Here is a 26,518-nt window from a genome sequence, read left to right as displayed (position 1 = left end):
AGTTGGGAGCCCCCCAGCTTCTCTTTCTATTCCAGCTAAAGCTGTAACTAATTAGTAACAGAAAAAGCAGGTCTGTGATTACACATTTCATTTTGTGTTATTATAACTGGGGAAGAAAGGCACCTCGTGCAGGCTTCAAAAATGGCTGCAAAATACTTGGCACAAAATACTCCTACCCCAAAACACCAATTGTGCACTCGGAATTAAAAGGAAACACAGATGGAAACAGTGCAGGGAAGCGTTTGCCTTTCTGGGTCACGCTGGCAGGACATTTTGTGTGCACCAGAAGATAAATCTGCAACATTACCAATCCATTCTGAAAGGTAACTCAAAACTTTAAGACATACACACCAAATCAGAGATAGGAAAAAGCATGTACGGCCTGCATGAAAGAAACCCAAATCTTGCAGGTGCCAGCTTGCACACCTGAAAAAATCCTTCCCTCCCCCCTATAGGTCTGCTTGCAGCTGCACAAATGGGAATCATGTTTTGGTGGTACTAGCGTCCCCTATAACCAAAGAGGATAACCTGGGCAGTAAAGCAGGTCCTTTTCCTCTCCCCACCCTCACCTCCAGCCTCCTCTCTGCTGAGTAATGAAGGCAATGTAGTCAGTGCAGCGCAGATTCATGTCCTCAAACCTCCTAAATGCTGAATGGTTTCACCAGCACGCACAAAACTGCCCTGACAATCTCTGCCTCCTGACGATATTTTGGAGAAAGACAAGGCAGCACTTTGTTTCGGGACTCAGTGCAAGTCAAATCACTGGCTCAGACCCTGGAGGTGGCCCACCCCTGTGCCCTACATTGTCAGGTATCTACATAACTCTTACCACAATGCAGTCAGTTACAATCCGCTGGACATGGAATTCTAATAACCATGTTACCAAGTTTCCCACTATTCCCCTCCTACCCTTGAATCCTCTGTATATCAAATATACGCCCTGGTTTTTCCTACAGAAACACAACTGACTTCCTAATTTCTCCTCTATGCTAAAATTCGATACTGTTTTGCGCGACACTTTCTGCCTAGTCTGCGGTGATTAAGAAGTTTTTGTGAAGGTTTAGGTGAACATGACATTCCACAAGTTTGCACATTTGCTGTCACAACACACACTCTGGCTAGAGAAACTACATACCTACCTTCAGGATGTTTGCTCTATCACCTCTTCCACAACAGAGCTGTCAGAGCACCCCAGGGTTAGGCATGGCTGGGGGATGCAGGAGCTGCCTCGCAGCTCACCAGCTGAGCGATAGCTTCAGCTCCTTCGAGTCTCACTCTCACTGACATCCCAACTCCCCAAACTTTGCACCTTGGATGTACCAGGTCTGAAATATCTGAGCCTCAGTGTCGGCTCTTTTAAAGACCTGATGATTTTTCAAGTCTCCCTTCCAAAAAAAAAAAAAAAAAAATTACTCAGTAATACAAAGGTAGCATTGAAGTCCAAATACTCATCTACCCAAACTAATGAAATGGTGACGAAATGTTGTTTCGGAAAGCCAGTTATCTTCTCATCTAATGTTTTAATCACTTTGCATAGCCATGTATCCTCGGGGACCATGGTGATCCTTTACCAGTCCTGTGCTGGCCTGCTGGTGCAGAACACTGGAAGTAGGGAAACTCTTCCACAAGCACCCTGCCCAGCTGAGCCATGCCGTGCGATGCCTGTGACTGCAAACACTTCCCCGTGTGCGTCCTCCCCCAGGGTGAGGCAGAAGCAGCTCTGGGCAGTGAGCAACTTCCCATCTCCAGGTGTGCACCAAGATTCTCCTAGGGCTGCAGCCTTAAGTTTTCGCCAGTCCTAGTCTTGCAAGAAGTGCCGTCTTCTGTTTTGTCCCTTTCCTTCAGGCCTCAGCACCACTAGATCGATTTGACTGCATGGCTGCACGGTAAGGCAGTTTGGTTTTTTCCTGAATCCTTCGCCTTAATCACCCAAAACCCAGACTTTGGGCAGGGTCCCAGCAAAGCTCAGCCTGGCTCCACGATGCCCTGTTTGCCAGCCTTCGAAGGCAGTTCAGTGAGACCCAAAGCACAACAATGGAAAATATTAGAAGCAATTGCAGCAACACAAATCAGGGATTAGAAGATACGGGTGTTATTCTTGGCTGTGCCCCAGATTTTCTGAATGAGCTGGACAATTCCCTGCTCTGTGATTCAAGCCGGCACATACAGAGTGGAAATGATAATAAGCTACTTCCCAGCCCAGTGGGGCTGAGGGGCCTGTGGGTCTTTTCCAAGCCTTCTGCAAACTAGCTCCTAATTCAGAGCGACATAATTTAATGCAATGAAATTTGGGAAATGGGCAGCAATGCTTTGCTAGGAAACAGGAAAGAAAGGATAAATTACAGAAAGCATTGCTGCCTTCTGCTTGAAAGGTCAGACAACGTCCTTTGTGAGGATTTAGCAAGGCAGAATTCTTGGGAAGTCAGAGACAAGAGACTGGTTTAAAAGGAGGAGTGATGGAGGAGAGCAATCCTCCTGTGAGACGTATGGGCTCACTGCAGTACAACACGGCCATTCCCTGCGCGGCCAAAGACGGTCTCCCAGGGGAGCGTACGTTAGAAGTTTAACCAATACTAGGCTTGATCCCAGGCGAAAGGTTCAGAAGTTCAGTCAAAGCCTTTCAGCTGACAAAACAATGAGCCTCCAGGAGCCAAGAGGTGATGTACAAAGGAAAGCCAGCCTAACAGGGAAATTAAATTGTTAGCCGAACACATTTCCTGCAGAGCCTTCCAACCTGTATCACAAATAATGGAGCTGCTCCCGCCGAGGCCGGCTCAGCCGGCTCCTGCGTGCCTGTGCATGCTCGCCTGCGTGGCCGAGCTCCCGGGGTTATGTGCGAGCTGGGCTCGGCGGTGCCGGCGGAGCGAGCGCGGCAGCCGAGCACGGCTACTGCAGCGGGCCCTGCTGAGCGCTCTTCCCCTTCCTGGCCAATGATATGCTAAAGCTAAGCAGAGCTGGCAGGAAGAAATGTGGTTCAGTGCGGGGTAACTCGCTCTGGAGCCTTTTATAGAAGTTTCTCTTTTAATGAGGCAATTAAAATTCAGTGGTTTTCTACTTAGCCCTTAGGATGTTCGAAGGGGCTTTCATCGTGTCTCACACTCCGATACTTCCTTGCCCCTCCTTCACACTAAGCGAGCATTAATTCTCTAACTAGAGCCAGGCTCTACCTCTACCTGAGCTAAAAACCAGAACAAAGCACGATCCTAATGAGGGCTGGATAAAAACTCCAGTTAAAGATAACTCGGGATGGCGACGGAAGCTTCAGACCAGCACCTCACGCTGAGCTCCTCCCCTATCTCCGCAGAGGCAGGTGAACAGCACACTGCGCCTGGTGCAGGCTGCCAGGCAGCAGCAGCTCTCCGGACACGCAGCTGCACAATGGCCAGAGCTGGCTCAAGCTTCTCGGCCAAGCTGTGCTCACCTAGGCTGTTCCATTTCCTTCAGCTAGCTCACTGAAAACCGACTCGGGTGTTTCCATCCCACTTGGCAGCGGAGCCGGGCTCTCTCCCCAGCTGCAGTCCCAGTTACGACTTGGCCTCGCTGCCCGTCCAGCCTGAGCAAAGAGCCGTGTTTTCTGCAGGAGTGTGCAGCCCCGGCAGAGCTGGCACGGGCATCTCCTGCACAGCTCACAGGCAAACGCTGCAATCGTGACAAGGTCACCGGTACTAAATCTTCTAGCAATGGCCTTCTCTTTAGCCTCCTCCATATTTATTGCTCTCCTCAGTGCCTTTCTGCCTCATTGTGTCACTTCTGAACGTGGCAGGGGCTGGCCCAAGAGCACAGACGTGGTGTCTGCGGCTGAGCTCCAACTCCTCATGCACATCAAGAGCTAAAGACTTGGAGGGACCCAGCTTTTCAACATCTTGAGCTGAAAGTAGAGATCATGGGGATTACCAGACATGCAGGCCCCTCATCCTAATCAGCAAGGGCTTTAACTGTGTTATTGAACCCATGTGGAATTTAAGTAGCATCTCAGAGGCCACTTGAAACTGAGAAGCTTAGTCTGAAAGTCCATCTATCAGTAATCGGGCAGGGAAAGAACCTGAAGCCATGCTAAAAATGCAAAGGGTGTCTTGACTTCTGACCTTTTCCCTTCCCAAATGGGACTGGGTGGATGAATGCTCCAAGACTGAGGGCAATGGAAACGCAGTAAGATCTCACACTTCTGCTGCCAGCAGAAGAGATGGGACAAAACGCAGGCACACTCCGAGGGAACCGGGCACTCTGCCTTTACAAGGTGAGGTCTGACAGCTCCATGAGGTGCTACGAGCAAGCACAGCTGTCACGATTTCAAATGGCACAGTAGGAGTGGAACAAAGAAACCAAATATTCTTTGAGACCCGTGAGATCTCTGTGGAGCCATTACTCTTCAGACCACTTGCTTTAGCACTGTTTTACAGGGTGTTTCTATGAAATTTTCCATCTCTTTCCAAGCTACTAGCTCCCAGCAGAGCCCACGCACTCTGAGTCACCAAGTGCTGTCCTCATAGCCCCTTACTAACAATCCTCTCACCTCTATGTGCTTAGAGACACCAACCTGCAAGCGAGGAAAAGGAGTACACCCTTTTTTTGCTACAGACAGCCATCAATCTAGGCAAACAATGAGTATGCTCGTCACGGTGGCTGCAGTGGGACAAGCCCTCTTCTTCCAGGCACCAGTGTGGGCTCTGAAAACCCGAACAATTTCACCATGGTGCTGGGACCACCCATTTCACGGTGCTATTTAGCATTGCTGTTCAAGTAAGAAAGCAGCAGGCTTCAGCCAGCTACACACAAGTCTACAGTGGTGAAAATTTCCCCTAATATAACATCACGTGGGTTGGGCTTTTTTCATTTTTGAAGGAAAAGCAATGAACAGTCCCGCATTTGGAGCAAAGAGCACCCTGCAGTGAGGAGATGCCAGCCTCCAAGAGAAAGCAAGATAAGATGTCCTTATTGGACTGATTCCACCACACAGTGTCCAACAGCTCTAATTAAACTGTCAACAGCCGTGGCCTTCCCCACCTTTGTACTCCTGGAACATGATCAATGATCTCTGAAGACAGATAGGAAGGGCCACAAATCCTGTTGACATATTTTGGCATAGCTTCATTGCGTTCAGCAGAGCTATGCCAGCGAACACAGGCTGGCTCACGATTGCTATATACAAAATAGAAAACCCTCGAACATACATAATGCCCTGGCTGTGGTTCCCTGCCTCAGCACTTCGCTAATATTTCCTGACTCATTTCCCCTGCCAGGCCTTCCTACACCCGCTTCTGGTCCACTCTTGTACTAAGGTCAAGGCCGCCAGCAGGAAAAGTCATCACACCCCTGCAAACCAAAAAGCTGGGAGCTCCTCAGGATGAGGATTTAGTTACACAGAAACCAGAAGCGTTCCCCAGGACAGTCTGCAGACTGGGACAGACAGTCCCGGCTCAGGGCACCGGCCATCCCGCAGGAGCCAGGCAGAGCTCTCCCGTTTGCCTGGGTCCAGCCAGCGGGATGCTCAGCCAGCTGCTGCTAGACCAGCACCAGCGGCAGGGGAGGTCTGGAAACAGGGAGCAAGAGTCCCGTTGCCACACTTTAGCCACCTAACCAGATGACTGGTCTTCTGCTGCTCTCAGGGTATTCAGATGAGATATATTAATACCTGTTTTTTCAGTCCCAGCAGCTTAAGGTTACAGCCCCATCCCAGTTTTAAAGTTAACAGTATTCAGCCAGGTCTGAATCCCTGAATGGAGACAAATCCCCACGCATCAGAAACACACGTCTCCTGGTGAATGTGCAACACTGAAGACGGAACATTTATATTTTCAGCATCACAAGAGTATTTAAAAGACTTACAAGAAATCAAGCATTGAAATAAAGATGTTAAAACGTAAGCTCCAGCAAGGCACTTGGAAATCCCAACACACGCTTCCTTGTGAGCTTATGCCAGGTATGATCAGGGCAACCTCTAACTCTGGAAACAGAACCCTCTCTGCCATAAACACCAGCACACCCATGATGCTCTTACATTCTGCTTTCTCCCTCCTGCCATGCCAAAATTTCTAGTGAGGTGGTTTTAAGCCAGCCATGATCCTCCCTGAAGCAGCACATATAGCTTGTCTGAGTTGCTCACCAGCCAAAGGTCGTGATCCATCCCAAAATCCCACCGACAGCTTGGCAGCAATTTCTGCTGAATGTTTTGAGTTGGTGTCATTCTGCTTTTGCAGAGAGCGCCAGGGCTGGCTGTCCCTAGGAGCTGTTAAAAAGGAGAGAAAAACACACAAGCTGCCTATCACAGGAATATTATTTAAGATACTTTGAGTACTTGGGGTTAGCCAAATGCAGAGAGTTGGCTGACAACTGCTGGGACAGTTCAGCAGTTGCCAGAGCAGACGTGGGAGTAGATTTGCAGTTAACCAGCGCTACACCACGGCACAGGGCACATTGCTGTCCTCGATTTGCACGTTCGTGTCCTTCCTGCTAAAATACCATTTAAATGATAGTGTCATCCACATTGTCACTTTGGAATATAAAGTTCAGTGGATGGAAACAAGGAGGGGGAAAAGGACTTTGCAACCTGTTCTTCAGCTTACACTTTGCCTGCAAAACATCTACTAGCTTTCCTACTCTTGGGAATAATGCACAGAAAACACATAAACAAGACCCACTTAAAAGAGAGCAACAGGAACCACTGACATCCGAGAGACAAGAAAATAAACAGCAATGGCTTGCCTGTCACATCAGCAGTAAGTTTGACATCAATAGCAAGAGTGCCCGAAAGAGCTGGACCTCCCTCTCTGTTTTCATTCCAGACCGACTGCAGTGAGCAGCTGGGTGAAGATCATTGCCCAGCCTCTGAGTGCTGGTCCTAATGATGAGGATGATGAGTTAAGAGCATGCCCTGAGCAGCTTTATTTCCTACTCTCTGCTTCCTTCCTGGATGGAATTACTCACTTCCTTGGCCGGAAAAATCATTACAGAACACACTTTTTCTGAGTTCATCTGAGGTTATTATCTGCTTGCTGACAGCAGGTTATTAGGCACTGATGGAGTTTCCTCTTGCACAGTGGGGCTGCTCTCCTGTGTTGCAGGCTTTTGAATAGGAAGAATAAAGATTGCTTGCTAGACACACCTTTTTTTTTTCTTTTTTTCTTTTTAACCTTTGCTTCAAGCATCAAAGCACACGGAAGGTATACGCAGCCTCTTTACAGAACAAAAGATGACTAGCTGTGGGAGACATTTTCCTATATTGTAGGTCAATTACAATCAAAATTGCCTTTACAATGGAGTTGGACACAGCCAGCTTTCATTCCCTTGATGACAAGGTAGGTTGGATCCCAAATGCTTTGTTGGTTCGCCTGCCTATTACTTAAAAAGAAAGCTGCTTTTCTATGGCGAGGGTAGGAGTGCAACTCCAAAGCCTGATCCCGAAAAGATCAGAGCTCCATTATGCAACTAGGCAGAGAATTAATAATATATCACAGGGAGTGTGTGTGATTCTGCCTTGATGGTGACATTTATTTCGACACGTGCTCAGATAAACCTTTGTTTGATTCAAGAGAAGATTTTACTTTGCTCTCAACATCTCAAAAGCAAAGTTTAAAGTTAAATATTTCCCCAGCTGGATGCGGCCGTAGGATAGAGGAAGGAGCAGGGAGCTACGCAGCATCAGCCTCCCATGGCAAGCAGGGCAGCCTGGAGAGGGAGGCGGGAATATGGGGCCCATGAGGATAAAGCTGCCTCTGTCTTCTGCAACAGTAGCGTAAAATCATTTTATATACTAATATTTGCACATCCCTAGCCTGACTTGTGCAAATCTGAATACATATTCCAGCTTCCCTGCACAGCTGGGAAGCAGATACTTCCACACCTGTTTTGCAGAGAATTACACTAGACCAAACAGAAAAGAGCAGGAAAGCTAGACACAGAATCCAAAAAAATCTCAGGGTTTGGGTCTCCACTTCAAACCTTAGAGGTGCAACCACTTCACCCATGCTGGCAGTTTGCCTTCTCCTCTGAGGCCAATGCTGCAGCATCCCTTGCTGGATCCTACCAGTCCCGAAGACAAACTCTCACTCTCTGGCTAGAGGAGGGAGCAGGCGAAGGGGAGGACTGCAGAGATCTCTAACCTCTGGCAGGGGGATCTCAAGCTCAGTAAGTCTTAAAAATAACACATTGAGTACCTGATAGATGCCCCTTTCCAAAGGAGTTGAGGAGTCACATCCCTTCACAAGTAAGCTGATCCCGCTCCCACCCACCGGACAGGGCAAGGAGCAGGGAATGGCCAGGGAGCACACTCAGAAAGTGACCACACGCTGCTGGCCAAACCCCACCGCCTTCTGCAGCACGGCACCGCCGCCCGGTTTCTCAGCCTTTGTGCAATTAGTCAAAGGCTGCCTCTTCCAAGGAAGCAGCTCTCGCAAATGCTGAGTAAGACCAACTAGCCGGCAAATAAGCCATCACCAGCATGTTCAATCACAGAGACAGCAATTACTGCTTTTGATAATGAAAAGTCCACTCAGAGCTTGGATAACAGCTTTCCAGCTGCCACTGGCACCATCTGAAACACCGGTTCGGGCTTGATTTTAAACGTTTAGTAGCAGTTGGCAACTGGATAAATGAATGCAACTCTGAAAACCCTTTCACGCTGCGATGAGGAAATTCTCCACAAACAGAAAGCACCACACAGCGCTTCCTGGGAAGCCAGAGAAAATTCCTTCTGACACACAGTTAAAATAAACAAAAATAAAACCTCCAAACAAACAACAAAAAACCCAGCCCCGTTTAAAGACATTTTTCTAGCATTTAATGCAGGCACAGGACTTGAAATGAGCACCCTCAGCCAAAAAAACAATACGGACAGTAGCAAATGAAGAATTTCATCCAAACAGTGTGATACTTACGGTAGAGACAGCCAGCATCCCCTCCCAGCTGCGACCATCCTGGGCAACATCTGTATGCAGTCTGGTATTTCACCTTGTACACTTGCCTGTAGCCCGTGTAGTATGCAGTTCTGAAACACAACAAACCAAGATACCACCCGGACAACGTTAATTCCGGCAGAACGAGGAAACTGGAAAGAACAGAGGTTGTAACACTTAACTGTGGATATAAACAAAATGAGGTTTTCAAATGCACTGACATTTTTTTCCACCTGGTCTAGCAATGATCACTGATGCTAAGAAAATACTTCTTAATTTACTCTAATCAGAAACACAAGAGATGTGTGTCCAGGTCCTCATAACACCCCTGACTGTTTTCTCCTCTTCTAAACTATTTCACAGCTCTGAGCTCCTCTCTTAAACTTGTTAATGAAGGAAATTTAAACTTTAAGAGAAACGGGTATTTCAGTCCAGCTTTAGCGTGCATGGGCAAGTGTCTCCAAGGGGCTGGTGAGCTAAAAAAATTGTCAGAATCCTGATGGGAATATCCAGCTATGCAAAAAGCTCTCCATGCAGGTACGATTTATATAGCAAGGTTCCCACAGGTTAAAGCCAGCAGAACCAATCTCCCTGATGGAAAGGGCTTTCTCCTCCTTGCTCTCCTCCCGCTCTGCCCTCAGCTAAACATTGACAAGCCCAGCCACGCCACGTGCGATCACATCTCCCCCATCTTCCAGAAAAAGCAAAAAGCCCTCTCCAGCGCGGCACAGTCCCGGGACGCGGCAGCGCTGTTGCCTGCTCAGCAGAGCCAGCACAGCCTCCGCAGGGGACGATGCACTCAGGTGGAAGCTGAAGGTCCCTGCAACAACTCCTACGAGTAACTTCCAGGGTGGGAGTTGGGGTCTGAAAGCAGGAATTGATCTGAAGCAAAAATAAATATAAGTGACGCTTTTTTTTTCTCTGGAAATTTGATGTTTTGTGTATGTGAAAATTGAAACACAGATAAAACTCTTGAAGGCAATTTTTAAAAAGATCCTTTGGCAGGACATGAAACTACTCCACCAAAGCAAATCAGACAAACAACAACAAATATTTGGCACAGCAGATGTGTTGTACATATCCCCTGAAAATATTTATCCTAACTCAGTCTAGTTGTTTGATTTTGTCGAATGTTTCTAAAAAAAACCTAAATAACAGTGAACCATGAATTCCCATGAAGAAAACCTTTGGCTACTCCTCTGTGCCAACCAGCATATGGAAGCACAACTGAGAAAAATAAAAGCAGATACCATTTTTTTTTGTATGAGCTATTAACAAATTATGAAGGAAATGCTCGTGTTCCCGAAGCAGCTGAGAAAACAATTTACAGTCCCTCAAACACCAGGAGAGCAGCAATCAGGCTCAGATCCACCCGGATCCTCTCGGTACCAAGAGCTATGTCCCAGCCCAGGGCTGCAGCGCGGTGGGCAGGGTGCGTTAGGAAGCACAGGAGGACATGACAGCAGTGGGCTGGTGCTAATGCAACAACCATTCCCTGCATGGGCTATTCTGGAAAACACCATCCTTCTCATCCAAAATGAGGAAGACTGCATGGCCACAAGCAGCCCCTTCCCTCTGCCCTGCACGGGCTCAGAAACGGGGAGGAAAAGGTATACCAAGAAATAGCAATGTAGGACAGCTCAGGACTAATCCCGGGCTCCTTTCTGCCCCAAACATTACCCTGAACAACCTCATATCCACGAATTTGATGGGCTCGTCTGGACACTTCAGATCCTTAAGTCAGCCCAAGTGGATTCTAAGGAGATGCAAATATTTTGACAGCCTCCCTTGCCTGAGGATATCTGGATGCTGCAGACTGGAAAGAACCACATAGGCGATATTTTATCTTCAATGTTTCTGTTTTCTTTCATGTTTTAAGGAGTCCCTGGCACAGAAAATGTTGAACGAGCCAGAACTAATGGAACCCAGGCTTAAAAATCTTGCTATGTCCTGCTGCTGGAAAATCCACTTCCAGCCTCTCTGGGACAGCTCTGCTGTTCCTCCAAGTTTCGTTACTGAGGGCTGAGCAAAGCTACCTTCTGTTGTTACCTAATTCAGGAAAGTTACACAACCAGTAGCAAAAGCATTGCTTTACCAGGAACAACGAGAAGCGCAGCCCAGAGGATGCTCAGATCATCGGCTGAAGAGCAGATGCTGGCTCCCTGAGCAGGCAGGGCCCGTGTTGTGAGTGTACGGAGCAAGGTTTGTTCTGACTTTTAGGAAATCTTTTATCTCTGCCTAGAGTACAGGACTGCAAGTCCTATAAAACCAAATGCAACTGGTTCTGAAACACACAAACTCAGCAGATAAACATCCCCTTGGCCACCCTGGGTCCCCTGCCTGCCCCAGCCCACCCTCCTCCCCTGAATCTCGCTTACAGTTTAGGCAAAGCGATGGAACTGTAGTGGCGTCTGCAGCACCCCAGGCATGCATGGGAATTTTAGAAAATTAGCTCTAACACTTATGAACCTTGCATGTCAGTGACTTGTGCTTCAGCCCCTGCAGACAGCTGGTCCTTGCCAGGCAGGTGAGCTAGGCAGCGGCACTAAACGGTGCACTGGGGAAAGGAACAGCAGATGCTGGATTTCCCTAGTCATGTCCATGAACTCAAAGGCACTGAGGCCAATTTCAGGCTAACCCTGTGTGTGTCAGATCCTGAAGCTGTTAATATGCTTCCTGAGGCCTGTGCTGCTGGAGCTGGGTCCAACTGGAGCAGCTCCAGCGGGTGAGACAGAAGCTGCGTAGCATCTCTCCGAATGCACAAACTGTGCGCTCCACTGCCCTCAATTGCTCAGCACAAGGGAGCTTGGCAGGAGATCACCCATCTATCGCAATAAGCTTGCTGCGATGGGAACTCCTGAAAGAAGTTTAGAGCAAGGGGATATAGGACAAAATCTTGCCTAGAATGACGAAAGTTCTGTGATAGTCCTTTTACCATCTTGCTTTTAAAATTCCTTGGGTGAAATCCCTCACAGAATCTCTAGGCTTCATCTCTGCATTTTCATCAAGGAACAGAGTTATAGCACTAGGCTGTTCTAATATTCACAATGAAGCACAACAGAAATTTTTTTCATTTCAGTTCCTTGATTTACAATGTCAAAACAGCACATTAAAGAACCCGAGGGACAGCTGGGTCTGAAAAGTTCCCAGCCTTTGAAGCAGGAGGAGACAGGGCACCTATCATTTCAAAGCCCTCTCTTAAAACACGGTCAAAAGATGGACTCTGTTTGCTCCTTTATTACCACTACACAGATATCATCACCAAGATAATTACTGGCAATTACAGGTTAGGAGGAATTCCTAAAGTCAAGACTTAAAAGCTGTCTCTAGTCCAAGATACTTCTTTGAAACTACTGCTATCATTATTATTTTGTAAAGGCTTGTAACTGCCTAACAAGGCAGGAAAAGCAGGTGGAGCACAGAAGAAGATGGGGCACACTGTAGTTTGGCTGCTATGCAGGTAAAAAAAGTTCATTATTTGCACTGTTGCACACGTTCATAACCCTCCCCCTGCAACCCTTCCTTGCCTGGCCTCCCAGCTCCCAGTAAAGGCCAGTCAGCAACTCAAGGGCTGTACCATTAGCTGAACAACTGCATCCATTTTCTGCTCAGTGTACAGACAAATTCCTTTCTTGCCCGTGCAAGCCTACCTCCACTGAGCTGTACACTCTTCTGAGGTGGGCACAGCCCCACTCTTGGTGCGAAAGGAAGCCGGTGACCCACAGCAAAACCTGCCAACGACCACCACCTGTCCTCATGGAGCATCACTTGCACGATGGCCACATTTTTTGTGGTATTTGTTATTTTTTTTCAGACCATACACAATAAACCTCACTTGGACCCAGCTACTGCCTTCAGCTTTGTAAAACTACAGAGGCACTGAGATGCCTCCGCCATGAAGCTGAGACATCTAAAGATACAGGAAGAATGCACGTGATGCGATTAAGTCATTTGGTTAACATGGCAAGATCATAGGAAACAGATGTAATACATCGTCAGATGACTGCAAACAGCTAACCAGAAGAAAGCTTCTTTAGAACAAAAGCAATATATCTTCCCTTTGGGAATTCCTTAACAATTTAAAAACTCAGTATCAAAAAGGTGCCAGGTAGGGTCAGAAACCCCTCCAGCTAGACACACGTAGGGTTTACAAATCTCTCACAGTCTCCAGGTTTTAGCCAAGAAAAAAATATCTAATAAAATAGATTTACTCTTTACAGCTCATTTGTGGGTTCAGAGCCACATCTCCCCCTGCACGTAACTTTCTGTTTACATTGGCCCCTAAATGAACTGCTTTGCTACCCTAATGCCAGACCCGCTGACGGCCAGGTACCAAGTGCAGGGTAAGTCTCCCCTCTCCCTAGAGAGCTGCAGGGGATTGAGGAGAGCCACAGCCATGCTGGCTGGTCACTGAGGCTCCTCGGAGGGTACCACGCAGTTATCAATGCTATTTCTTGTGCCAGACCCCAGTGTGGGCAGCAAGACAGGCACACATGCAGCTGCTCCCAGCCCTCTCCCCCTGTGCCCAGACCCACCAGCTGCGTGGCCGGTGCAACGGGCTCTCCCCTTTGCAGATGCCAAGTGAGCAACAAGCTCGCTTCCCCGCTGCTGATGATGAGAAGGAACCAATTTCCATCACGCAAGGAGCAAATCAAGCTCCAAGGAAGAACACATACCTCCGCTCGTAGCCCGTACACCACTGCCGTCCCCCGCAGTCCTGCTTCCACACTTTGACGGTGCGGGTGAAGGCCTGGACACAAGGCTGCCGGTGCCCCACGACCGCCAGCTCCTGCTCCGCACAGACGTTTGGCCTGCCACAGAGAAAAAGAGGTGTCTTTGAATTTCCTTACTTACGAGCTTATACAATATATGGTGTTTGCCTCCTCCTTTAATTAAATCAGTGTAGGGAAAAGAAATCTGCCAGGTTGACCAGCCACAGACAGTTGTCAAATGCAGCCTCTCCAGCTGCCCCCAGAATTCTTGGATTAAATGCTCTTGTGAACAGATAGAATTGTAAGAGCGTGACACTGGCACCAACAAAACACACAGTAGAATAGTATAATCTGTATTTCTCAAAAGCATGTCAGTAGGCTTTTGTGAATCAGTTAAACATTGGAGAACTACAAGGTGAACATCACAAACCCACATTTAGATGGAAAACGGCCATCTAAAGCAGAGAGGACACGGGGAGTAATCCCACGCTATAAGCCAGTGGCAGACATGAGAAGCCTGCTCCACCCTGAACCCCCTCCTTGAGTCTCCAGACCTGCAGCCTGTGATGAGGCTCAGATACAGGAACAGAAATCTAAAGCAAGATGTTTTTATAACATTGCAACATAGCAAACTTCAGTGAGATCGGGAAGCCGACATTTGGTACCTCTAGGTCCTGGGATGCTCTACAGCCCACTTGAAAAATGCAGCAGTTACTTTTCCACTGATAAATTAAGGCTGATTTTTAGCCTTGAAACAAAAAAGGATGGATCAGAAAAGATCCGATAGCACCATAATTTCTATGTTTGTCCATCCTGTCTGATCTCAGTTAAAGAAGAACACATTCCTTCTTTGGACCTAGGGCATTATTTTCCTGACTATTGTCATTGTAAACACAAATGGGATCTGCATCATCTGACAGCAATTGGAAAAAAAAAATATTCAGCCAGTAGAAATGATACATCATTTTGTTAATACTGCTTTAAATCTGTTTTAGACATTTTGCTGTCTTAGCTGCTCTCTCACACATTCAGAACTGCAAGACTAATTCCAGTAAATAAAAGTGAATATATATATAATTTGGTAAGAAAATAAAGAAAATACCATTTGTGTTTAATTTCTTTTCTAATCTAACTCTCCTTCTCCAAGTACAAATCAGTAGTTTTAACTAAGAACAAAGAGGGAATCATTTATCCCTGACTTAATAAGTTATGAGCCATTCATTATTTGGGACTGCTTCTGTTGCTTCAAAAGGAGCCGAGAGTTTTCACAAAAATACTTTCTATAAAAGAAGTTCAACTAAATAGTTTGGACATGGTGAAGCATAGAGATTGCAGCTGGCATCTGACTGCTCCAAGATGTTCAATTACACTGCTCTTACAGCAAGCCTGGCAATGCCTTTGGGATTAATGGCATGTTTTCTTCCCCCTCCGGTTTTGCTCTAAAATCTCCTCTCGTCATCCCCACATGTGGCCACTGCTGAGCTGCTTGGCTTGCAAAGCTCCGCACACATCACTTCACCGATACAACAGTTCCCAGCACTAATGGTGACTGCCAGAGAAGCTGTTTTATTTTGTGAGCGTCTCCATACACGGCGAGCTGCAAGCTGATGCCAAGAGCGGCATCTCCCTACCCTCTGGACCTCCTCTGCTGCAAGCCTGCCGGCGCCTCACCTCCCAGCTCTCTGCACGTCCAAAACCAGAACTGAAAGGAACCACAAGAACAAGGCTGGCAGCAGTGCCGTTTTGGTGTAATTGATTACAGTGAAGAAAGGTTTTTGTGTGCCCCAAACAGTGGTTGTGTGTGCAACAGGCATCGTCCGCAACGCCCCATGGGAAGTGACAGCCCTGCCCCGGCGCTGGCAGATTCTTTTCTCTCATGCTTTGGCACACATCTCATCTCTAGCATCTCATCCAAGAAGACCTAAAAGTAATTGTCAAGGCAGGAGCACAAAATCTCTGCCATGGGGAGAAAAGGCATTGTCTCGCAAAACCTTTATCTGCTGGAAAGGACCCCTTTCCCATCAAAAAGTTAAAAACATCAGGGAGAGCAGCTTGGAGTTAGCACACCATGCAACACCGAGTTCATTTACAGAAAGAATTAGAGCAATCCCCCTGCATCGAGAGATCATCTTCTGGCAGGAGACCAAACTTGCAAGGAAGTTTTCCAAAGAAGCCAAATGATTAACACCAAACTGTAACTGTAAAATTTAATTAAAAAGAACGGACCTACGTGCTGCTAGCCTAACAGCAAAAGGGGGAAAGAAGCATGCACCAAGAGATAGACAAAGTGCAATAAAAATAGCAGGTCTGTGAAGAAAGGTCAAGCTATTTACACAACAATCACCTCTTGCGCTCACACAGTAGCAACATTGTGGTTAAAAACAGTGAGTTACCTCCTGCAAGCAAAGCCTATCCAGATTTTCAAACGTCTATTCCCCTTTATGTACATCTGGTGCTAGATAAAGAAACACAGAGCAGCCCTCCCTCCCTTTCACTCTCTCTGCTCCTGCCTTCACCCTTGATTTGAAAATACTGTATTCAACTTCTGCTTTGCAGTTCCCTGCCCTGTAAGAACACTCCAGCACTCTTTTCTCGCTACTTACATATGGGGCTGCAGTTTGTTCCCAGAAGCCAGAGAAGATATTTGCAATGCAAGGATGAATGACAGTGCCACTGCACGAAATTCCATCGCAACACCTTCTCTCTCCCCTCCAAGGTGCTTCCAGTGGGTGCCTAGAAAATCTCACAGCCTTCTCAAGCACGACTCGCCAGTTCCTGTATCTCAAAGGACACTCCTGGCCATCTCCTGCTTCTAACTTGCCGGTGTCTCTCTTTCTTGCAAAAGACAATGCTATTGGAGCACACGGGAATTCTTGCACAGGGAGAGCAGCTTTATCATTTCTAGATGCTTCCTCACATATGGGTTCAGTTCAGCAAGTTTCTTCAGTCCATGGGAAATGATTATAGTGCAGATTGTAGCTGGGTTTTTCCCAAATCCAAACCAGGCTTCTTATGCTCATTTGCTCGCATTGAAATGTACTGAAGTGACTTTTCCTTCTGGCATTTGCTTCTTGCCAAAGCCCGAAGACCTGGTGGCTCACAAGACCTGGGTTCTGTCCAGCGATGAAGCCCCATGTGGGTTTAGCTGATTTGGAATTGCGACCCACTGCACAAGGCAATATAAAAATCAGCACCCATCAAGTGAAAGGAAACAGGAGGCGTGCTCTGCTGCGCACCGAGAAGTCCACTTCCAGGGGGCTTTTCCAAAAGCAAGCAGAGTCTCTTTTACCCCACCTGCATAGGTGAAGCCATCCAGCTGCTACAGCCCCCCACCTTCCTCCGGAGACGGGCTTGAGTAACTCCTGCACGCACACACACACACACTAAGAGCAGCTTCCCTGCATTTCAAGGGAGTAACAAAACTTTCCTCCTGCCTTTCCCAGGTCTAGCTCCTTTCCCTCACGTGCTCTCTTGTTTCTTTTCTTGCTGACAGTCAGAAATCCCTCCCACCAGCTGTGTCCAACCCCGAGGAGAGGAGGGGGGAAACCCTGCAGAACAGTAGCAGAAATGATTCGGGTTTGTTTCTCCAAAGACAGCTCTTTTGCACTACCCAAGGCCAACTCTGTACACACCACCCAAAATCCCTTTCCCAGCAGCTCTAAAAATATCCCACAGAGACTGAATCTTTCCTATGCACTTTAACAGATAACAAAATTGATCACTTCCCAAGGAAATTCTGCTGTGCACATAATACGGACAGGGACACATCTGACCTGCACTCAGCTGCTCGAGTGCTGTTAACAACCAGGTCCCAGGGTGGTGGGGAAATACACTGGGCAAAGAGGGAGCTGGGGAACAAGATGAAATTGCTATCTGCCTTTTCCCACCAATCTCCCTACTGACCAGGGAGAGAGCACAAGAAGTCATTGATGAGGATTTTGCTGAACCTGGGTGACAGTCCGCTGGCCCCTGCAGAATGAAAAAACAGAGAGGGAAGTGCCCAAGCCTGGCTCTGAGTTGGTTCACTGCTGAGTTTCCTCTTCCAAAAAACCACCACAAGTATCTCCAGTTGTTATTGCCAGGCTTGGCGGCACTGGGGAGGGCCAAGGAGCTTACAGAGAGCGGAGCTGCCTCCTGCCTGCCTTCCTGGAAGGATGGGTGCATGCATAGCAGCCAATGCAGCAGGATGGAGAAGACGAGAGCGGAGCAGGGATGCTGCGCTAAAACTTTCCTGCCTCAAGAACCCACCATCAAAGCCTCCCACTGAGGGCGAGGACTCGTCAAAGCAGCAGCTGGGCACTGCTCCACTGCCCTGGGGCAGCCCCAGGCAGACCTGACCTTTGGCAAACACCGATTTCTGCGAGTGAAGTAGGATAAGAAAGTTTGCGCAGTTTCAGTCCCGTGCCAGGCGTGTATTCTGCTACTGAAAGACAACGATTACATCAAGACTGAAGTCACCCACAATCCATGCCCAAAAGCTGGTAGCTCTAGGAAGAAACCAAGGCAGCTGCTTTAACACCTTAACCCTTCCAACGTCACAGCAGTTGTATAAATCATTTAGGTCACAGAAAGAGTAGGTATGGGGGGGGCTAATGTTTCCACTTAGAAGTAAAGTATCTGCCAAGCCTAACAGATGGGAAAACAACATCTTTCATTCTTCCTAAAGAAAGGCAACTACATCAAGATGTTTTGTAGCGATGGAGAGCGTTCCAGGATACAATAAATTCAGGCCCACGTTTTCCTGTCAGGACTTAACAGTTTGGACTTTTCTTACAGTAGGAAGCAGTGAGGTAGCTCCTGGTTAGTCTCTCTGTGCTGACTTACCACCACTAGCCAAACGCTTTCTCTACACACAGCTGATCCTCTGTTTGGGCCCAGCTTTGGCAAAAATGGTGCCGGGAAGGCAGTGTCTGCACCTGTAGGAATGGTTTGGGTTGGAAGGGACCTTAAAGATCACCTAGTCCGACCCGTGCCAGGGGCAGGGACACTGGCCACCAGCCCTGGCTGCTCCCAGCTCTGTCCATGGCCTTGGGCACTGCCAGGGATGGGGCACCCACTGCTGCTCTGAGCAGCCTGTGTCAGCGCCTTGCCACCCTCAGAATGAAGATTTTCTTCCTAATATCTGATCTAAATCTCCCCTCTTTCAGCTTAAAGCCATTCCCCCTCGTCCTGTCAGAACATGCCCTTGGAAAAAGCCCCGCTCCAGCTCTCCTGTTGTCCCCCATAGCCCCGCAGGGTGCTGCAAGGTGTCCCTAGAGCCTCCTCTGCAGGCTGAGCAGCCCCAGCGCCGCAGAGGGGCTCCAGCCCCCCCAGCATCTTCGCCGCCTCCTCTGGGCTCGCTCCAACCGCTCCGTGTCCCCCCGGTGTCGGGGGCTCCGCAGCGGCGGCAGGCGGTCCCGGTGGAGCCGTGCGCCGGGCCGGGCCCGCCAGGCCGCGGGCGCTGCAGCCCGGGCGGGCAGAGCCTGGAGTGTGGCTCCCTCTCCAGGCCGCGGCTCGTCCGCGCCGGCCGGGCCCCTGCGCTGGGCCTGGGCTGACGGGGCTGGCCGGGCCACCATGCCAGGAGGCCACCGTACCCTGCTGGCCGACCACCATGCCCAGGAAGCCACCATACCCTGCTGCCCACCATGCCCAGGAGACCACCATGCCCTGCTGGCCGACCACCATGCCCAGGAAGCCACCATACCCTGCTGCCCACCATGCCCAGGAGACCACCATGCCCTGCTGGCCCGGCCACCGTGCCCAGCAGGCCACGATATCCTGCTGGCCACCATGCCCTGGCAGCCACCATGCCTAGCAGACCCCCCATGCCCGGCTGGCCAATACACCCAGCAGGCCCCCATGCCCAGGAGACCACCATACCCTGCTAGCCACCATGCCCAGCTGGCCACCATGCCTAGCAGGCCACCATGCCCAGCTGGCCACTACACCCAGCAGGCCCCCATGCCCAGGAGACCACAGTGCCTGGCTGGCCACCATGCCCTGCTGGCCACCATGCCCTGCTGGCCACCATGCCCAGGAGGCCACAGTGCCCTGCTGGCCCCCATGCCCAGGAGGCCACAGTGCCTGGCTGGCCACCATACCCTGCTGGCCACCATGCCTAGAAGGCCACCATGCCTGGCTGGCCTCCATGCCCAGGAGGCCACCATACCCTGCTAGCCACCATGCTCTGGCCACCATGCCCGGCTGGCCACCCACAGAGCAAAGGACAGGCTTTGGTGGGGGAACAGCTGGGCCTGGAGCACAGCAGGAGACCCCACAGCGTGTAAAGCCATCCCTGCCACCCTTTGCAAGCCACTTCAAAGGCAACAACAAGGCTTCCCACTTCAATGGATTCATGTGAGCGAGCGCTGCAGAGAGAGCACTGAAGGGAATAGGTGAAACACATGAAAGATGGATATCGAAAATGCAGCACTGTTTAATACAGTCTTAATTTTGTATCGTTTCCCAACACAAGGACCTGCTGAAGATGTCATCCTTTGGCTCGGGGTAAAACAGCCCTGGAAAGGGCCCAAAGATACAACACGGTCCGACAAAGACTGATGATAACATCTGCGATAACACCAGAGACCACAGATTTAGAAACATTAGCTTGTCATTCATTCCCTAGCATTATTTAACCTCTGCCACCAAGCGTGCTGAGTGTGGAACGGGCTTCGGGGCTCTCAACTTGGCCAGTTCGGCATCGCCCCGTCACCCCACATCCCCCCTTCATCCACCACACCGCCCCGGCAGTGTGGCGGTAACGGCTGGACACGATGACCTTCAAGGTCTTCCCACCTAAAGGGTCCCGCGACACCCGACCGGGCGGCGCGGAAAGGCTCTGCCCGCCCGCCCCAGCCCGGCTCGGCGGGGAGCCCACGCGTGGCCCGACCGCGCCCCGCAGCCCCGAGGGCCGCCCCCGGCGGGGGGAAGGCGGGCCCGGCCAACCGCCCGCCCCGGAAGGCGGCGAGAGCCCGGCCCGGCCGCGATGCTGCAGCTCCGGGACACGGCGGAGGGCGGCCCGGCCGGCAGCCCCGGCAGCCCCGCGGCGGCGATGCTGGTGCCGGAGGAGACCGGGCCGCCCTTCGAGCCGCCCGCCGCGCCCCGCCAGACGCTGCGGCCGCTGAGTGTGCGCACCGCCACCCGCGGCGGCCGCCTCCGCCAGTACTTCGTGTTCCGGGTACGGAGCGCTGCCCCGGGCCGCCCAGCCCCGCACCCCGCCGCTGCACCCCCCGCCGCTGCCCCGGGCCGCCCAGCCCCGCACCCCCCCGCCGCTGCACCCCCCGCCGCTGCCCCGGGCCGCCCAGCCCCGCACCCCGCCGCTGCACCCCCCGCCGCTGCCCCGGGCCGTCCAGCCCCGCACCCCCCCGCCGCTGCCCCCGGGCCCGCCGAGCCCCTCACACACACCCCCGCCGCTGCACCCCGGGCCGCCCAGCCCCGCACCGGGCCCGCCGAGCCCCGGCACCCCCCGCCGCCTCTGCCCGGGGCCGCCCAGCCCCGGGCCGGGCCCCGCCGCTGCACCCCGGGCCGCCCAGCCCCACAACGGGCCCGCCGAGCCCCTCCCCCCCTCCCCCGCCGCTGCCCCGGGCCGCCCACCCCCGCACCCCCCCCCCACCCCACCCCCAGCCCCTCGCCGCTGCACCCCGGACCGCCGAGCCCTGCACCCCCCACCCCACCGCTGCCCCGGGCCCGCTTAGCCCCCATCCCCCTTAACCTTGGCCCCGGTGAACTCCGCATCCCCCAACCTCTGCCTCGGTTAACCCGGCACCCCCCGACTCTGTGAACCCCGCAGCCCCCCGACCTCTGCCTTGGTTAATCCATCATGCCCCAACTTCTGCCTTGGGCTGCTGAACCCTGCATCCCCCCCTAACCTCAGCACCGGTGAGCCCCACATCCCCCTGACCTCTGCCTCAGCCCGTTATCCCAGCACACACCCCCAACCTCTGCCTTGGTTAATCTGGAACCCCACAACCACTGCCTCAGGCCACTGAACCCCACACCCCCCCAACCTCTGCCTCCCCCATCTAGTCTGGCACCCCCTAACCTCTGCCTCCCCTGTTTAGCCTGGTACCCCCTAACGTCTGCCTCCCCCGTTTAGCCCGGCACCATAGAGCAAGCAGTCAATGAAATCCGCGTGGTCGTGATGCCCACCGAGGACGGGGCAGTGCAGAGCGTCTGGCTGCTGACCGAGTAAGTAGCGCTGCCGAGGGCCAGGCCCCCTCCCCTTGCACCCTGCGGCAGACCCCAGCCCTGCAGCCCACCTACACCTTTCAGAGCCGTGTGTTGTATTAACGCTTGTGAAGTGATGTGGAAGCCTCAAAGTGGCCTCGCATGGCTGTACCATATCGCTGTTCCTGTGTAATCCAGCCCACTGGGGGATTTCGATGAAAGCTCCCAAGTTCACTCGTTACAAAATCCAGTACAATAGGGAATTTGCTCATACCCTAAACCCACTAACGCAGCTTTAATAAACTACTTCACCAAAAGGCAGTGAGTTACAGGCCGTTAGCCCTGCAATTCACCGATCAACGAAATGGAAGCTGACAATTTGCAAGGTGTCTGGACTAGGGGATAGGAGCAAAGCACGAGCCGAGATGCCTGATTCTTCAGAACAACGCTCAGCCAGCTCTGCCAGCTCCAAGCACCCCCTGGGGTGGGCAGAAGGCAGGGGGCGATTTCGGTCCTTTCACTGTGGGACAAGTCAAACCAGCAGAGAGAAAGGTTCACGGCAGGTGGAAACGCTCCAGCCCACCGCCCGGCCCCACTATTTTGCACTTACCTTGACACAGTAAGGGTAGCTGTGGTCTCATCAGCTTGACATCAGTGTTCCTGTTGAAACAGACAATTTTTAATTTTTGTAAGGGAAGAGAATTAAATCAGTAACACTATCAATAAGCTGTTGCAGATTTCAAAGCTGCTAGTTTAAAAGCTGAGCTCATTACCCTTAAGAGTAAAAATATGATGTACTCTTAGGTTGCCCTGATAGTATTATAGCTGTGATGGTTCAACTATGCAGCATGGCAACACACTCCAAGAAAGGTAAGATCTTTTAGTTAGGAAATTTGAAGAAACAAATCAGTTTTGAATGTACAGATTGTTCTTATGGAGGGAAATAAGAAGTCAGACCACAGAGTTAAAGAAAACTATTTCTCTCCCCTGAACATGCACCAGTGCAGTTAATAATTTAGCAAACATGGCAACACACTAACAGCATGGTACCAAACTACTGGAAGAGTCATTGGAGACTCCACTCTTAATGGAGGATGCATTACATAGCATTCAAGATCTTCAGACTTATCTGATTTTCTTAATATTTTCTTATGTTGTAACAAGATGACGTTGTGACGTTCCACCTCTCACCAGACTTGCTGATTCAAAGCAGAGGCCATAATGGAAAATAAGTATGACTAAGACATCAGATTTGTTCTCCTTAGCAACTCTTCTATCCATCAAGCTGTAAAGTGTTTCCAGCCAGTAAAACTGCTAAAGCTCAGTTGTGTTATCTTACTAGAATTGATCACTGGAACAACGAGAAGGAGCGTCTTATTCTTATCACAGATTGGTCCCTCCTGATCTGCAAATACAACTTCATCAGCCTGCAGTGCCAGCACGTGACAAGGATAGCCCTCAGCGCAGTCGATACCATCTCGGTCGGGGAGTTTCAGTTCCCACCTAAATCGCTGAACAAGTAAGCTGGCATCGTAATACGGTAGCGTCACTGCAATTCCTGCGTTATCATTATAAGCAGTTTGAACTGTCAACCTTTGTCACTGACTGCTGGACAAGTTTGAGGTTTCCTTTTGCGCATGTGGCTTTGCAAATAATTACTGAAGCTTCATTAGAAGGCCTCAGAGTAGCTGCTGTTTTGCTGGGATAGTTACTAGTTACGTTAAATGCCAATTGCTTAAGGACTTTCAGGGTAAGACAAATAGATTCAGAAGTTCATTGCCATTATGTAATGCAGTAAGTAGCAGCAGCAGTAGTAGCACCCTAGCATTACTAGAAAGCCACGTGTACATGTTGGTTCATGCATAAACACAGGCTGTCACAGGCGATACAGTTCAGGCATTGTGTCCTAAGTGTCTAATGAGCTTAACCTTTTTGCACTCAGCTTATAAAAATGTTCCTTTGCGTATTTCAGGGGCTGAATTCTTAACCGCTGTAGAGGAAAAACTTACTATCAAACTTATATTTCAGCTTCCAGTTTTAAGTAGGTCTTTTCCAGACAGCACACTTCTAATTAAACTTGCCTCAAAGACTCCAAAGTCTTACCATATTAATTCCGCTGTCTTCGGTATCAGGCGAGAAGGTACTGGTATCCGAATTCAGTGGGACAAGCAAAGCCGCGCCTCCTTCATAAACAGATGGAACCCGTGGTCCACAAACATCCCGTACGTCACCTTCACCGAACATCCGATGGCAGATGCTGATGAGAAGATTGCATCCCTTTGCCTAGTAAGGAAGTTGCCTCTCCTATTCCAGATGGCTTGTTGGTCTCATAAGCTTGATACGACTTGTATTATTTTGAAAAGGTAGAGCAGTTAATTCAAAGGGACAGAACGCAGAGCTGTAAGCTACGTTTCCCCGTTCTCCAGATTTTGACTTGCAGGGCAGCCTAACTGTCAGTTTTGGCCAGCTGCCTATAAGTGGTTTAGACAAGAAGGAAGCTGAAACTTCCAAAGGTGTAGAGTTATGTAAAACCCAAAAGAAAATGGATCTTGGTGCTATTCCTGCTCTTACTCACCTGACAGGCTGATGCCTGACTTTTCATCTAGGACTGCTAGCTAATTAAACAAATAATTCCTAACCGTTAACCTTCACTCAGGTGCTTCAGTTTTTCTTGCAATAGCTGCTGCTTTCCTCTGGAGGTTTCCTTAAAAATAGAACACTATAGTAATTTAACGCACCAATGAGAAGAGCAGAACTACAGTCAGAAATAAACTATGCAAGTCATTGATAAATCTTTATGCATCTAGCTGATGTTTAAGTTACATGTAAGTAGTGTCCCAGTATGAAATTAACTGTATCATTAAGGTTGAATGCCAGAATGTAAAGTTTACCATGGCATGAGAGCTCTTACGACTTCTACAGCTTTAGCGTTAATCCTTCACAATTCAGTATCAGTAGCTGTGTGCTCTGCAATTTTTAGAACAATGGAAAAACAGAGAGGTGGGTTTTTTCTTTCTTTCAGTTGGAAAACTTCAAAACTCAGCTAATTCAAGCTGTGAAGAAAGCCCATAAGGAGTGTCCGTTGCCAGGAAGGGCTAATGGCGTGCTAGTGCTGGAGCGTCCTCTTCTGATCGAGACCTACCTGGGATTGATGTCCTTCATCAACAACGAGGCCAAACTTGGCTACTCCATGACAAGGGGCAAAATCGGATTTTAAAATCCACTGCATTTAATCTTTTCAAGGGGAGGTGATTTTGGTCTCCTGGGGGGAGCACGCTGTGTGGCAGAATACGTGATAAAGTGAAGATGCTGGGAGAATGAAAGGAGGCAGCTGTAGAATTAACGGTTCACAGGAGGCCCTGGTTGTTATGGAGGATGCACAGGTCAGATTAATCTGAAGCAAACACAAGGTAGTGTCATTCTTCTATTTTGTGTCGAATTTACAGTTCTTACTGGTTCTCATACAGGGCTAGTCAGCAGTGGTGTTTTCCATTTCTAACTGCGTGTTCGTCCCCATTAATTAAGTGCAATTGGTACCTGCTACAAACACTCCACACAAATATCCAAGATACAGGAGAATGTACATGCCATATTACAGCTGTATCCCTATATATGGTGTCAAATCATGTAGTGTGCTCAGGATCGATCTGTATTGTTTAAAGAGGTATTGGTGTTCACGGTTCACTGTAATCCTAGCATTTTGATTAATGCCTGTGAAGAATTTCAAAAGCTGTGTCAGTCATTCTTTAGCAAAAGAGTCAGCTAATTTTGTAACAGCTGTACTGTTTTGTCTGCTCAGAAGCAGTGCACATGAACTATTACTCTGTAAACCGAAGTATATGGCTGAAAATGTGTTTATTAGCTTTTTATAAATATCCTTCCGTCTAAGAGTGTCTTAACTTCCTAGCTTATTACATGTTTTCCTGCTGCAGCCATAGAATAAAGACTCTTTCGAGAAAATATTGCCAAAAGCCTCAAACACATTTGCCTTCAAAGCTATTATTTATAAAACTAAAAAGGAATTCTATTTTGATTAGATTTATATTCTTAGCAATTTTTCTTACATCTACTCTAGTTTGGGACAGCAGCAGTGCAGGACTTTTTAATGGAGACAGATAAAACTTTAAGCACTGTATGCCAATCTTGATTTATATATTCCTGCACTTCACCTCCTACAAACATCCAGTAATGAAATTCAGAAGCCACATAAGAGACAAGTAAATTGCTCATGAGGTTACTCTAGCAAGCTTTTTCATTGTGTGTGACCTTCTATACGTGGTGTTTTATCAGGGTATTTATCTGCAGAACTACAATACTGACTAAACGCTGCACTGCAGTGGTGTTTTTTGAACTTCAAGTAGATGTGTCTTTATGAAACTTACATAAAGCTGAAATCATGGTGGAATGCAACAAGGCGCATGCCCCTCTCAATGCATTTTCTAAGATACCGGTTTAATTTTCATTAATCTTGCAGTAAAGTTACATTTCAACTCTATTTGTTCTTCGTTCTTCATTTCGTGGAGACTGAGGCTGTGAAACTAAGTAGCAAAAATATCCAATAAAACCTTAAACAATGGGCTCCCTTCTTTCGAAGGATACTGTGGCTTGCTACTTGGGTTAAAGGATAGTCCAGTGGCTCTTTCCCTGCTGAGCCATCCACTCCACTTTGGCACTGCATAGTTGGGTCAAAAGCTCCCATTTCAGTTGCCTGTATCAGCTACAATCCCTCTCAAAAGATTCAGTATACTAAATCTATGCTAGACCAGG

The 26,518-nt window shown here is 49.3% G+C and overlaps 2 protein-coding genes and 1 long non-coding RNA gene across 3 annotated transcripts in view; 1 reads left to right on the top strand and 2 right to left on the bottom strand.

The window, feature by feature from the left end:
- Positions 1 to 17,038, bottom strand: part of MEGF6 (multiple EGF like domains 6) — a 106,392-nt gene extending 89,354 nt beyond the window's left edge. Inside the window, exons 1-3 of the mRNA XM_037379205.1 lie at positions 16,207 to 17,038; positions 13,568 to 13,702; positions 8,874 to 8,983 (exon numbers count right to left, since the gene is read on the bottom strand). Of these exons, the coding sequence (XP_037235102.1) occupies positions 8,874 to 8,983; positions 13,568 to 13,702; positions 16,207 to 16,292 (331 nt within the window). The 5' untranslated portion in view covers positions 16,293 to 17,038. The remainder of the gene's footprint in view (positions 1 to 8,873; positions 8,984 to 13,567; positions 13,703 to 16,206) is intronic.
- A 3,501-nt stretch (positions 17,039 to 20,539) lies between these two features.
- On the top strand, positions 20,540 to 26,246 carry TPRG1L (tumor protein p63 regulated 1 like). Its single transcript, XM_037379215.1, has 5 exons — positions 20,540 to 20,762; positions 21,681 to 21,772; positions 23,094 to 23,270; positions 23,884 to 24,037; positions 24,774 to 26,246. The coding sequence occupies exons 1-5, from the start codon at positions 20,571 to 20,573 to the stop codon at positions 24,966 to 24,968; spliced, it is 810 nt and encodes a 269-aa protein (XP_037235112.1). The 5' UTR covers positions 20,540 to 20,570; the 3' UTR covers positions 24,969 to 26,246.
- Positions 22,020 to 23,963, bottom strand: LOC119144208. The gene is made up of 2 exons (XR_005102994.1): positions 23,855 to 23,963; positions 22,020 to 22,411 (listed from the first exon to the last, which is right to left on the bottom strand). It is a non-coding gene; the product is annotated as an uncharacterized LOC119144208 (long non-coding RNA).
- Positions 26,247 to 26,518: the final 272 nt, after the last annotated feature.

Source organism: Falco rusticolus, chromosome 3 (genome assembly GCF_015220075.1).
Source record: "Falco rusticolus isolate bFalRus1 chromosome 3, bFalRus1.pri, whole genome shotgun sequence".
NCBI lineage: Eukaryota > Metazoa > Chordata > Aves > Falconiformes > Falconidae > Falco > Falco rusticolus.
Note: the sequence above shows the minus strand (reverse complement) of the source record. Positions and strands in the feature narration are given on the sequence as shown.